The sequence below is a fragment of the Ipomoea nil genome, unplaced genomic scaffold, assembly GCF_001879475.1.
Source record: "Ipomoea nil cultivar Tokyo-kokei standard unplaced genomic scaffold, Asagao_1.1 scaffold0188, whole genome shotgun sequence".
NCBI lineage: Eukaryota > Viridiplantae > Streptophyta > Magnoliopsida > Solanales > Convolvulaceae > Ipomoea > Ipomoea nil.
The window spans coordinates 2,619,478-2,632,304 of NW_017616616.1; the positions used below are offsets into that span (position 1 = coordinate 2,619,478).

General features: G+C 36.4%; 1 protein-coding gene across 2 annotated transcripts; it reads left to right on the forward strand.

Annotated features, from left to right (window-relative positions):
- The first annotated feature begins 2,433 nt into the window (after positions 1-2,433).
- On the forward strand, positions 2,434-7,796 carry LOC109182603 (nucleolin-like). Of its 2 annotated transcripts, none has more exons than XM_019332754.1 (12): positions 2,434-2,937; positions 3,582-4,135; positions 4,218-4,307; positions 4,411-4,650; positions 5,093-5,314; positions 5,402-5,702; positions 5,778-6,067; positions 6,162-6,274; positions 6,366-6,472; positions 6,600-6,676; positions 6,772-6,865; positions 7,131-7,796. In XM_019332754.1, the coding sequence occupies exons 1-11, from the start codon at positions 2,664-2,666 to the stop codon at positions 6,862-6,864; spliced, it is 2,361 nt and encodes a 786-aa protein (XP_019188299.1). In that variant the 5' UTR covers positions 2,434-2,663; the 3' UTR covers position 6,865; positions 7,131-7,796. The 2 variants fall into 2 exon arrangements, with proteins under 2 accessions (XP_019188299.1, XP_019188305.1); XM_019332760.1 differs by having other exon boundaries at positions 2,435-2,937; positions 6,369-6,472.
- The last annotated feature ends 5,031 nt before the right edge of the window (positions 7,797-12,827 follow it).

Consider the following 12,827-nt stretch of genomic DNA (forward strand, 5'->3'; position numbering starts at 1 on the left):
ACTTGATTTATGTATAAAGTTATAGTCTCATAACTTATAGGAATTGAGGTGGGCCTATTTGATTATTGTAAAAATTATTATATATAAAGAGTAAAAAATCACTCTTATTCTTATTATATAATGCATACACGCGAGATATGTATTCACAACACAATAATTCGGTCTTAGTAATCATTAATTTGAAGTGCGTTGTTTGTGCATTTGGTATCCTCAATTTTTTTTTATTCTTCACGATAAAAGGATGAAGGTATGTAAATAATTAAATATTTTAATTCTTTAATTCTATTCAAATTTTAAAATTATTAGTTCAATAACTAACCTTAGCTAGGAATTTTTTGATTGGTGAATAACAATCTAATTTCTTGTATTTTGATACTACAATTGCAATATCAATTAGTCTTAACTATTTGCATTACTGTTGTTTATGCATAAAGAAGTTTTGTAAAGTTAAAGTTGTTGAAATCTTACGTATGATCAACTATATTGTAAAAAAAAAAAAAAAAAAAAAAAAAAAAAAACTCAATGGATTGATGAATAATTTTACATCTAAACATGACCGAAGAAAAAGAAGAATGTCACTTTTCAAGTGAAATTTTGAATAATAAATTTGTTATAAACTATTATATATTTTGGTACATACAATACAATATATCTTATATATATATTTACAATTATACAAAAAGAGGGTTAATGTTAATTTTCGTACAGGACCCTAATTTTCTTAAAAACGACCCTGATTCCAATTCTCATGTGCGAACCAAACATATCTTAAATTTTTAATCAAAAGTTACCAATCAATTACATTGTAAATAATTAATTTTGGTTAGGCAACAAAAACCACAAATAAAGATACAATCATAATTATAAATAAATACCACAAATCATAAGTTTAATACTATAATGGATTAAGATACATCTTAGTATAAAGAAGTATAAAATATAAAATAGAGGAAATTTTAATTTTGGTCATATGACTATAGGGATCTTGTTAATTTTAGTCATTGACTTTCAAAAGTGTTAATTTAGTATCTTAACTATTCAATTTTTGTCAATTTTGGTCAATTCGGCCAAATTTAGCCGGAAAATTTTAATAATTAAAATAATAAGGATATTTTGGTCATTTCACGCCTCTTTTCTTCTTCTCTGGCGAGTCCATCCATTTCTCTCCCGTTTCCGACATTCTTTCTCCCTGTAAACCCTATCTTTAATATCATCAAGCCTCATTTCCCCATCACCTTAGTTCATTTCATTTGTCAGGAACGGGAGAGGAAGGGATAGACTCGCTTGGGAAGAAGAAAAGAGACGTGAAATGATCAAAATACCCTCATTATTTTAACAATTAAAATTTTATGGCAAAATTTGGCCGGTAGTTTGGTCGGAATGACCAAAATTGACAAAAATTACATAGTTAAGGTACTAAATTGACACTTTTAAAAGTCATGGACTGAAATTAATAAGACCCCTATAGTCATATGACCAAAATTGAAATTTCCTCATATAAAATATATAAACTAAAAGTAAGTGTAGTCAATAAGACTCGGCTCATAAGTCCCTAAACACAACTATATACACACACATTCTAATCGTTTGTGTAATGGTTGTACAAACAGCGAGTGACGAGGAAAATTCACAGTCCGCCTAGTAACCTTAATAGACAATGGACTACTAGGTAAACTGCACTTTGTGATCTTAGCGGTAAAGGATCACAATGAGATAAATCACATTAGATTACCAGCTCAATGCAAGAATACAACATATCGCTTCCACTTAAAGCAAAACATGATAATTTGTGACTACAAAATTAATAGTCCGACTAATTTATTGTAATTGTCACAATATTGTTTATCATAACATACACAACTAATGAGATTTTATACTATCAGTGAAGCCTCCTGAATTAGTCGAATAACATATTGTTCTGCATCTGAATCTTCTTGTTCTGTCTCTGCAGCAGAAAGAAACTCCTTTTAAAATACAAGCTAACCACATTATTATACTCATTCCCATATATATATCTAATAATGCATGCAATTCATTTAATTTGACTGACACTATTAGAATTATAATTATGATTATTGTATTTGAGTCATAATATGACTCCCTATCATAATCTTCATATAATTCCTCTTGTATATATTCTCCTCACATATACATTATAAAACACAGTTCACATAATACAGTTTCCTTTAGTTTTCATCTACACTACTTATCGAACCTGATGAAATTTCATCTAGGATTTATAAATTGAAATTTCATCTAGGATTTCTAAATTGAAATTTCATAAAGGTATGGGTTTGTTTTATAAACATCCCTAAAACTCAGGGACATGCATTAAATATACACAAAGACTTTGACTCCCGGGAGTCGCCGTTTTACACGTGCCAAGTGTTATAGCTGGTAAAATACGCGCCCCCAAAAGCTTCCGTCTCCTAGTACAGGTGCTCAAAACTTTTCCCTCAGCCTATAGAAATCGATCTAGGGTTTCCAACTTTTTTCCTTAATTGCGCGCCGGAGCTTCGTCCCAATTTCTTCATTCCACTAAGTCGGGTGTATATACACGCTTCTACTTCACCTAAGATATTCAGAATTCCGTTTTCGCGATTCAGTTTTTTTAATTGGGTTTTCGGTTTCCTGTAATCTCGAATTTTCTCTGAAGAACAGCTATGCCTCCGAGAAGGAAGACGTCAGGTGGCCCGGGTACGAAGAGAGGGGTTCGTGTCACGCGGGCCGCGTCCAAAGTCCAGCCGCATCCCCCCGATGAAGCGTTGAAGGTGGAGCAGGTGAAAGAGGAGGCGGAGGAGAAGGCCATGGAGGAGCTCAGAGAGGAGGTCAAGCTCGAGGAAAAGGCTCCCGTTGCTGAGCAGAAGTCGACGCCTGCTAGGGTTAAAGAGGAGCCGGATTCGAGACGTGTGGAGTGCGGATCTCTTGCTTATAAGAGTAAGTGATGTTTTTGTAAAATTTAATTTTGTGAATTCTTGCTATAGATCTCTTTATAGTGTTTCCTGCGTTCAAATTTACTTGTGTGGTTACATGAGGTAGTTTAGCTATTCGTCTCAATAGTATCGAATTAATCTGGTGAATGGTCGTTTTTTTTTTTTTTTTTCCATAATATTAATTAGATAAAAGATAGAATTTTGCCACTCTGTATGTTCTCTGGTATGGGTGTGTATAGCTTTTCATAGTGGGATACCGGATACAGAGTAGCATTTTTTAGGTCAAGTATTTTCCAAGGTGGCTTGTTTAGTCTGCACTAGCCATTTTCAGTCTTGGGGAAAGTCTAGGACTATAGGAACATGGGTTCAAGTTCTATTAAATGATAACTTCAAGGAGGAAAGAGGACATGTGCTGCCACACGGCCCACACTGGCAGCTACTTTCCTTTTGAAAGTGTTTTTATATGCTTTAGTCCTACCTCTAAACGATTTACCTTAGTTGCAGTTTTTGAAACTCATTTGATTATGTATATAAATAAATAAATAAAAATTGAGGCGCTTAGGCTGGAAACTATCTTGTCAGTTGGTGATTGAAATCTTATATTCCAATCTGTTGATGGTCCTGGATGTGTATCTTTTTTCATGGCAGAAGAATATGAACAGAAAGAGTCTGTTGATGAATATGAAAAAGGTGAAAGATTAGATTTGGAGGATAATGATCCTGAATACGAAACCGAAGAGTATGGTGGCCCTGATTATGATGATAAGGGAATTGAACATGAGGATGTGCAGGAAGAGGGAGAAGAGATAGAAGAACATGAGGAGGAATATATTGGTGATGAGGGAGAAGGTGATATGGTTGAGGAGGAGGTTGAAGATGTCAATGAGGACCTTGAGGGTGAAGAGGATGATGAGCAAGTTGGCGAGGAGCATGGTCAGATGGTTGATGACGCTGAGGAGGACGAGCATCATGAAGTTGTTAAAGAAAGACGCAAGCGCAAGGAGTTTGAAATTTTTATTGGTGGCTTGGACAAGGATGCTACAGAGGATGATCTTAGGAAAGTCTTCAGTAAAGTTGGTGATGTTACTGAAGTGAGGCTTATGATGAACCCTCAGACCAAGAAGAATAAGGGATTTGCTTTTCTAAGATTTGCAACAGTTGAACAAGCTAAGCGAGCTTGTACAGAACTCAAAAATCCTGTGGTATTTTCTTGATTCAGTAGTTCTTAAGGTAACTGATTTGAAATTTTTATAAAGAATATCATTCTTACAGTCAAAGTTCCAGGTTAATGGAAAACAGTGCGGTGTTACTCCAAGTCAGGACAGTGATACTCTCTTTTTGGGTAACATATGCAAGACATGGACTGAGGAAGCTGTAAGTAGACTAGGCAGATTAATATTATCATCAAGCATCAAGTTATTAGATCATTTAAACCATTGCTTAACAGCTGTCACTTTGATATTCACTTTGCCTCCAGTTGAAGGAGAAGCTGAAGCACTATGGTGTTGATAATATTTATGATTTGACACTAGTTGAAGACACCAACAATGTGGGAATGAACCGAGGCTTTGCATTCTTGGAATTCTCCTCTCGTTCAGATGCTATGGATGCTTTTAAGCGTCTCCAGAAGAGAGATGTTGTTTTTGGAGTTGACAGGCCTGCCAAGGTTTCGTTTGCAGATTCATTTATTGACCCAGGTGATGAAATCATGGCGCAGGTAAACACTTTCAGTCCATGTTCTCTGAACGCATATATAGGTGAAGTTGTTCCATTTCTATTTGGAACGTCTTTCATGCGCATGAATTTATGCCTTGCATATTTGAAGTGACTTGACTCTTTGGATTTGATTTGTCTGAGTACTGTCCTGTTTTACTTTAGACAAGATCATGCTTTTGCCCAGCTCTGGTACGTGTGATATGGAGCTGCTAATAAAGGAAATGTTTTGTGTGGGGGCATATAAAGATCAAGCTTCCAAAAATACTTAGAAATTAGTAGAATGAATATTGGCAATATACTGACCGTAGTGTCTAGGCAAGATTTGTTTTTAAAATAAAAATAAAAATTATTTGGTAGCTTGCGTTCTATAATTCAGTCTTATGTGCTGGGATTGTATTTCTGCTCTCTCAGTCTCTCTAACTGACTGCTGAATATTAATTCAGGTCAAAACAGTCTTTATAGATGGTCTTTCAGCCTATTGGGATGAGGCTCGTATTAATGAACTACTAAAAAAATATGGGAAGATTGAAAAAATTGAGCTTGCTCGGAACATGCCATCCGCCAAGAGAAAGGATTTTGGATTTGTCACATTTGATTCACATGATGCTGCAGTCTCTTGTGCCAAATGCATTAATAATGCAGTGCTAGGCGATGGGGATATTAAGGTTTATTTTCTGATTCCATGGTTTATCTAGTCTTTGTCTCTTCTAAGTTGATTTCTTAAAGGGTTTTTTTTTTTTTGAATCTTTCAGGTTAAAGTTAGGGCTAGATTATCAAGACCCCTTTCAAGGGGCAGGGGAAAATATGGTTCACGAGGAGATGTGAGACCCGGCCGTGGGCCAGTACGAGCTCCCAGGGCCCCATGGGGTCGTCCAGTGTCACATAATCTCTCCGTACGTGGAACAAGAGTTGGTACACGTGTGCCACCTTTGGTTGATCGCAATTTTAAACGGCCTGCTGGTTATAGAGATAGAAGGCCAGTCATTGCACCACCACCTAGGGCCAGACCTGTGGCTCCTGTGCCTAGCAGGTCATATGAGAGGAGGCCGCCTGGTTGGTATCATTTCTCTGTTGTTTTTACTAGCTTTTCCTGCACCTTTGCATGAATATTAATGATTTATCTTACAGCTCCTGCATATTCAAGAAATAGTTCGAAGAGGGATTATGGAAGCAGAGCTGCTATAGACTATGCTCCCAGAGTGCCTTCTGACAGACGAACATCCTATAGAGATGAGTATTCTTCCCATGGATCTGGCTATCCTGATTTTCCTGGAGGAACATCTAGGACTGCAGTAAGAAGAGCTTATGTTGATGATGGCTATGAGCAGAGGTTTGAAAGACCCCCTCCAGTGTACCGTGAAAGCCGTGCTCGTGAATATGACTCTATATCTGGCTCAAAACGTGCATACACTGCACTGGTATGTGATTATGATTTGTGGGATGTATTAGTATGGTTTATCACATTTTTTTGTCTGATGTAAGTAACGGACTTAGCTTCTAATGGAAATGCAGGATGATGTTCCTCCTCAATATGTTGAGGCAGGAGTTCGCCGTTCTCGTGCACGTTTGGAGTATGACTTTGGAGGACGAAGTGCTTCTCAGTATGGGGATGCCTATGGTGACAGGTATAGTAATGTTACTCTAAAGCGATTAAGTGATAAGGCTTCGATTTCAAGTTTTAGTGATGTGCTGAATTGTCTCCTAACTAAATGATAGCAGACCCGGGAGGCCTAATCTTGGATATAGTAGCAGCAGAAGTTCTATGGCTAGTCAAGATTCTCATGGCCTTTATAGTAGTCGCCAGGGTATGGGTTATGACAGAGGTGTGTTGAGAACTAGCATGTTTTACTTGTACAGGATATCTATTTGATTTTTTTTTTTTTTTTTTAAATTTTTGTTTGTGTATCTGTTGTGTACTCCTTGGTTAATTGTGAATCCTTCTTTTGGCAGGCTCCTATGGTGGTAGTGATGTTGGTGGAGTGTACACTTCAGGCTATAGTGGTGATTACATATCTCATGGCAGTGATGTATGCTTTTAGTTCATTTACCCTCTTTCTAGCTTAATATATCTTTTGCTATTGACCTCTTGACCATGAATGTTCTGTCTATCTGCTAAAATCAGATGGGAGGCAGCTCTTATTCATCGATTTATTCTAATCGTGACCTGGGTGGTGGTGGCTATATGAGGAGTGGTGGTTCTAGATCTTATTATTGAGGTGAGTCATATTTTGTTTGTTTCTTTCTTGCCATTTGAAGTGCCTAGTTAGTAGAGGTAGTGGATTGCTAGTATGCTATCCTTGTCTTCTTCATCGCCAGCCCCTCCCCCCCAAGATGAACAGATAAGAAAATTAGGGTAACAATTAGCAAGGTGTGCTCCTCTGGGATGTGGTTCCTAGAAGTCATATGTTCTGTTTGTTCCTCACAAGGTCATTGAGGATGGAATGAGCAATTTGGTTACATGTCAATTTGTCTATCATACAGATTTGAATGGACAAAGAGGCTGCAGGACCTGCACTAGTTGAAGGCTGCATCATTTTGAATTGGAAGTATATTGAGCAAATAAAGCCTCTTTGTGGTTTGATGGCAAGATATGATAAACACTGGATATTGATATAAGGACGTGCAACTTGGAGGAACTTAGATCTAGTGTATTGAGCTTTGGATGTCTCATATTTTTCTGCTGTAAGGAAACTTAAGAATTGTAGTGATGTGACTGCTAACATTCTGGTATTTATAGTTAATTTTTCCTACTCTCTTCCTTTGGTAATTTGATGTAAGAGTGTACTTGAATAAAAAGAGGAGCACGGTTCAAGTGCTTGTTATCTTATTCACAGCTCAAGGCATGTGGATACATGGTCTTGTGGCTTCTGGAAAGGTTTGGATGATTGCTACATCCCATTTTACGCGATCTGTCTCAATGTTCTGTAATGGACTGCAAGAACAAGGCAATGAACTGAATGCAAAAAGTAGTTCTGGAAACGTGTTATGGTGATATAAGTCGTAAGACCAATTGATTATGCAAAGGGATCAAAATTGACAGACACAGGCTTCTGGAGGTGTGAGTTTATGGTCTCAATGAGAAATATGTTTTAAGTATATCTGGAGTTGAAGAGATATATATTGAAATTACTTCTTCTTTCAGTGTTATTCAATTGCTTTGGCTTTTTATGACCGTCTGGGTGTTTTTGCATGTTACATTCTAAGAAGCTAAGATGATAGGAAGAATGAGGTTGTAAATCTTGTTGGGATAAAGCTTCTTCCTCTGTAATGCAAGTTTGCCTAATATTCTCGTTCTGCTAGGAAATAAGGTTTTACCTAAATATATCTATGTTGCACTTGCATTTGAAGGAGATGAACACTACCGAGCTTGCAGATGCTCTTTCATGTGGTTTTTTAGGAAATGGCTTTTGCTGTGGGAAAAGTTGAGTTCCATGATATTTTTTCCCACATAGCATGATTTAAGTATTGTTCTTTTGTTGGTTGGCAGGACGGTGTCTTGTGAAATAATATTAGCATAACTAATGGTGATATTTTAGCAACAATTTAAAAGCTTAGTTGTAAATTATACCATCTGCCGTGATGAAGTCATTGGAGCAGAAATAATTAGGAGACAAATTTGGTTATGCTTTTACTAGGACTCCTGCAAATGTGTTTTCCCATTACTTGATGAGTTTTAGCTCGAGTTGAGTTTCTGAAGTTCAAAAAAATAAAATAAAATAAAAACCCTAAGGCTTGGAAGTTAGGTACACTACTTGTTATAATATGACTGTTTTGTTTTTCTTTAATGGGGTGTGGGGGTTAGGGTTGTGCTAGTTTCTTTTATAGTGCTGCCTGTATGGTGTCTTATCTATGGGTGCTTATTTTTTAGTATTCCTTTTTCTGAAATATTATATTTTCATAGAAAGTTAACAATGCCAATCAGTACCGGGTATAACCATGTATATTTTGCAGCTGTTCTAGTTACTATCCGGCTCTTGCCATACAATACTCGGTTCAATCCAAAAACATATATGGTTGTACCAGTACTTGGTTCAATCTAAAAGCATTACAATGCTAATGGTATAACCATGTATACTTTTGCAGTTGTACTAGGTACTATCTAGCTCGAGTCTTGTCCCATAGTACTTGGTTCAACCCAAAAGCATACATGGTTGTACCAGTACTTGGTTCAACCCCAAAGCATTACAATGCCAATCAGTATCGGGTATAATCATGTATACTTTTGCAGTTGTACTAGGTACTATCCAGCTCGTCCCAAAAGCATACATGGTTGTATTCGGTATTGATTGACACCTTAAACTTTCTTATATTTTTATCAAAGTTTTGTAAGTTTTTATCATTATATGTGTGCCTGCATCTCCATGTCTGCTGGGTTTTGTCAGATGAACTGTTTTTGTTCAGGAGTGAGGAGTACTAACTGATGTATGAACTGAAAATTTTGATTTTTTTTTTTTTTTTTTTTTGGTGATGAGGAAAACTCACAATCTTGTGTAATAGTATTCAAACTGCATTATGAAGATCTTGTGCGAAAGGCTTGACTAAAAGGGTATTGAGTAGAAATATCTTTTGGTTTCATCTGTAACATTTCTGCCATCTCCTGAAAACATTATGGGATGTTGTGTTTTACTGTATGAGAAGTGGGAATGTCATTTTGACTCTTAACGTCCAATTATGAATGCCTAGGAGTGCACCAAGTAAATGTGAATATAGACTCGAAATCTTATTAAAGAATAATGCTACTTGTATCAGATAATAATATTGTTCCATTGTCACAATTTTGTTTTAAACTACTTTTCACAATGAGATTATAACTTATGGATGGTCTTCCATGAAGTGATGAAGTTTATAACAAAAGTAAATTTATATTTTTACTAATATTTTTTAAAGAACAAGCAAAAATATAATATATAATATTGGTATAACAACTCTAGTTTACTTGTCCTTTAATCAAACTCTAACACGGCGTTTGGTTTTGGAGAGGAGAATTACGTGGGAAAAGAATTGCAATTTCATGGGAGATGAATTACTGAGAATAAAGTGAGAATTTAAATTTCAGTGTTTGGTTTATAGGAATAGAATTTGGGGATAATTTTTTATATAGATGTCATATAAAGGTACAAAATAATGTCATCTCTTAGTTGTGGTGCTTTAATTTTTATATAGATGTGATGATTTATTACCCATCAAAATGTCATGGAGTTATGTTAATCAAGAGAAAAGATACCAAGCTTGTCCATGTTATAGAGCACATTTTTGTATTTGTCAAAAAATTGTTAATTTAACTTGTTTTTTTTTTTTAAAAAATATAATTGAAATATTGAAATTTGATCTTTTAGAAAAACGAGAGTATGATTTATTCGTTGTTAAGTAACTTATGGCTTTTGTTGATTTGGGGAGAGTATTTTGGATAAATTTACAAGTTTTATTAAAAAATTTGTTTCTTTACCCTTGTAATTAATTTTATCAACACAACACTAGCGTCAGGAACCAAACTCGCCACTTCTTAAGGACTAAAAATAGATACACTAATAACGCATGAACTGAATCAATAGATGCGGTAATAATGCATGGACTGAATCGTCACTACGATTAGATTCGCTACTTTTCCAAAATAAAAATCAGAACCCAAAGACAAGAGAAGCAAGAGGACCAAGATCCTGAATGGCCCGGCCCGGCCCGAATTAACCGGGCCCGACGTAGTATATAGATCGGAGCCCGGGAATGAACGCGGTCTGTGAACTGAGGTGCATAGAGAATGAGGGTGGGGAGAGCGATGGGGATTTCCAGGGTGGTTGACCGTCTTCCCATGCCGATGATTTCTAATTCCAAAACTCAACAACCCTTCTTGGCTGTGAAACAATGAAACCATTTCATCTTCTTCTTCTTCTTCTTCATCTCTGCTTCTTGATTTATCATTTTCATGCCAAGAAAAAACGTTCTTGTGAACTTCAACCTCTGGGATCTGAAGTGGAATTAACTCTATAGTTCTGTATATGCTGCTTCATATAATTATTGTTCTGTTGTTATTGTTGTTGATGTTGATGGTGATGATGTTTGTGTAGGCTGTGATGATAAACGGATTTTTGTTCAGTTCACCGGGTGGGGGAATGATCCGCCCCGTATCTTGGCGGGGCGACCGGTAGGTCTGCAGCCATGGCGGTGCGGCTTCTCCTCCGCCCTATTTCACAGATCTGAGCCTCGTTTTTGTTGACAACTAAACCCTAAACCCTAAACGAGAAAGGTATGATCAAAGTACACTGTGTGGACTTGTGTTGCGCGGATCTCTTTAATCGGATCATGTTTCAGTTTCCTGTTAAACTGAACCGGAAAATTAAGATCTGAAAACTAAAGAATGAGGGTATAGAGAGATTTATGGGTTTCTATGGGTGGTTGCCCCTCTCTATTACTCAATGATTTCGTTACATTTTCTGCTCATTCAACAGCCCAAACAACAAGAAATGAATGAATAAATAAAGGTGTTTATTTCATGCATGCATTCATAATCCATCTTTTTCCCCTGTTAATTATTACGGAGTATATTTTGCTACAAATAAGTTGCAGTGATGAAACGTTGTTGGTTATCATGCTTCTATTGGCTGTGATGATAATATGTTTGAGTTGATTGGGTAAGGAAGGACGAAGCCGTATCTTGGTGGGGCAACCATTGGTTTGCAGCCATGGCGGTGTCGTTCCCTTGCTTGATCACATTTTGTTTCTGAGCCATTGCTTGATTGTGTTGCATTTCTGGGCTATTGTCTGTAACTCTGTATTGCATCACTGAGAGCAACACTTGGTTGAAACTGTGAGGTTCTTCAACTAAGCTTGTTAATCTTTTCTCTATGATTCAATTTGTTGATTAGCTGCAGATTGAGACATGGTTGAACTGTGATGTCTCATTACTCTCATTGTCAACAATCACAGTTGTTTTCAAACTAATGTGCGAGGTATGTTGATTAGTTTGAGATGATTCTTGAATCACTCAAAAACCAACAGTACAGCCCATGCTCATAGCTTATGAGGAAGGCTATGGATTCTTTCCACTTCATTGCTATGAATGAGGTTTGCAGTCTATCATTTCACCATTCTTGTCTTCGTTATCCTGCATTCCTGCCATTCTGTCAAATTTGAAGTGATGGTTCTGCTTAAAGCCCCAGTTTCAAGTCATGCAATGATCACATATAAATGTCAGTCTTTTTTCTTTGATAGTAGCATGATTGTTGTTGTTTTTTTCATACTTTTTGCCCGTAACACCCAATATTACCCTGCAGTGAGATTTGACTCAGGGTATGCCACAAAAGTTTGATTCGCTTATTAATGGAAGGCTTAGTCCATAGCTTTCTTTAACATGGTGGTCGGTCTTCGGACCTTGCAATTACATTAGTAACAGTAACTTGGTTCTTCCCATCCCTAATCTTGTAATTAGACTGCAGTCCTAAAGATTTTGACAGAATATCTTTGAAGAAGTATGCCATGTTCTAGGGCAAATGCTAGCATCCAGCATTCAAGAGAATACAGAGATGATCAACACTCCAATACTTCAGAGAGCTTCACCCCTTTGCAGCGGAACCTAAAGTGGGCATATCCCACACTGGCCTTGTCTGAGTCATTGAGTCACCGTGATCTTTCCAAATGGGCCGAGGTGTGGAGGGTGCTTTCGGTTGGGGATTCAACTTTTGGGAGAAGAGAGCTTCACCCCTTGCTCACCTTGGGCAGTGGATGTGAGTTTTCTGTAAATCAAGGGGATGAGATATGAGTGTCACTTCAACACAATATAGGGATGGGTCTTGGATTTTAATCACTACCCGTTTATTTTATATGAAAAATGTTATGTATTATGAACTATACTTGTTTGATAAACTTAATTTGAAATGTGTTTGTAGCATCTCTTTCTTAATTAGATAATAATAATACTCATTTTGTTTTATTATTACGGAGTATTATTTTTAAAGTATTACTGATTCTATTACCACGCATTATCTCTCATTTTACATTTTATTTTGTGTTTAGTCGGTTTAACTGTTTAATGTTAATATATAAAATTTATATATTTAAAAATTGACTTAACTAATAAATAAAAAAAAATATGATAATAAGGTATTAAAAGTGTAATTTTTTAAATTAATCTTTTTCATGCCCGTCTTAAGTATTATTATTTGACTATTTTAACCTTCCAGACTC

Coding starts and splice junctions, on each gene's coding strand:
- LOC109182603 (XM_019332754.1), top strand. CDS start 2,664: ATGCCTCCGAGAAGGAAGACGTCAGGTGGCCCGGGTACGAAGAGAGGG. Junction 2,938..3,581: donor CGGATCTCTTGCTTATAAGA/GTAAGTGATGTT, acceptor TTTTCATGGCAG/AAGAATATGAACAGAAAGAG. Junction 6,275..6,365: donor GGGGATGCCTATGGTGACAG/GTATAGTAATGT, acceptor ACTAAATGATAG/CAGACCCGGGAGGCCTAATC.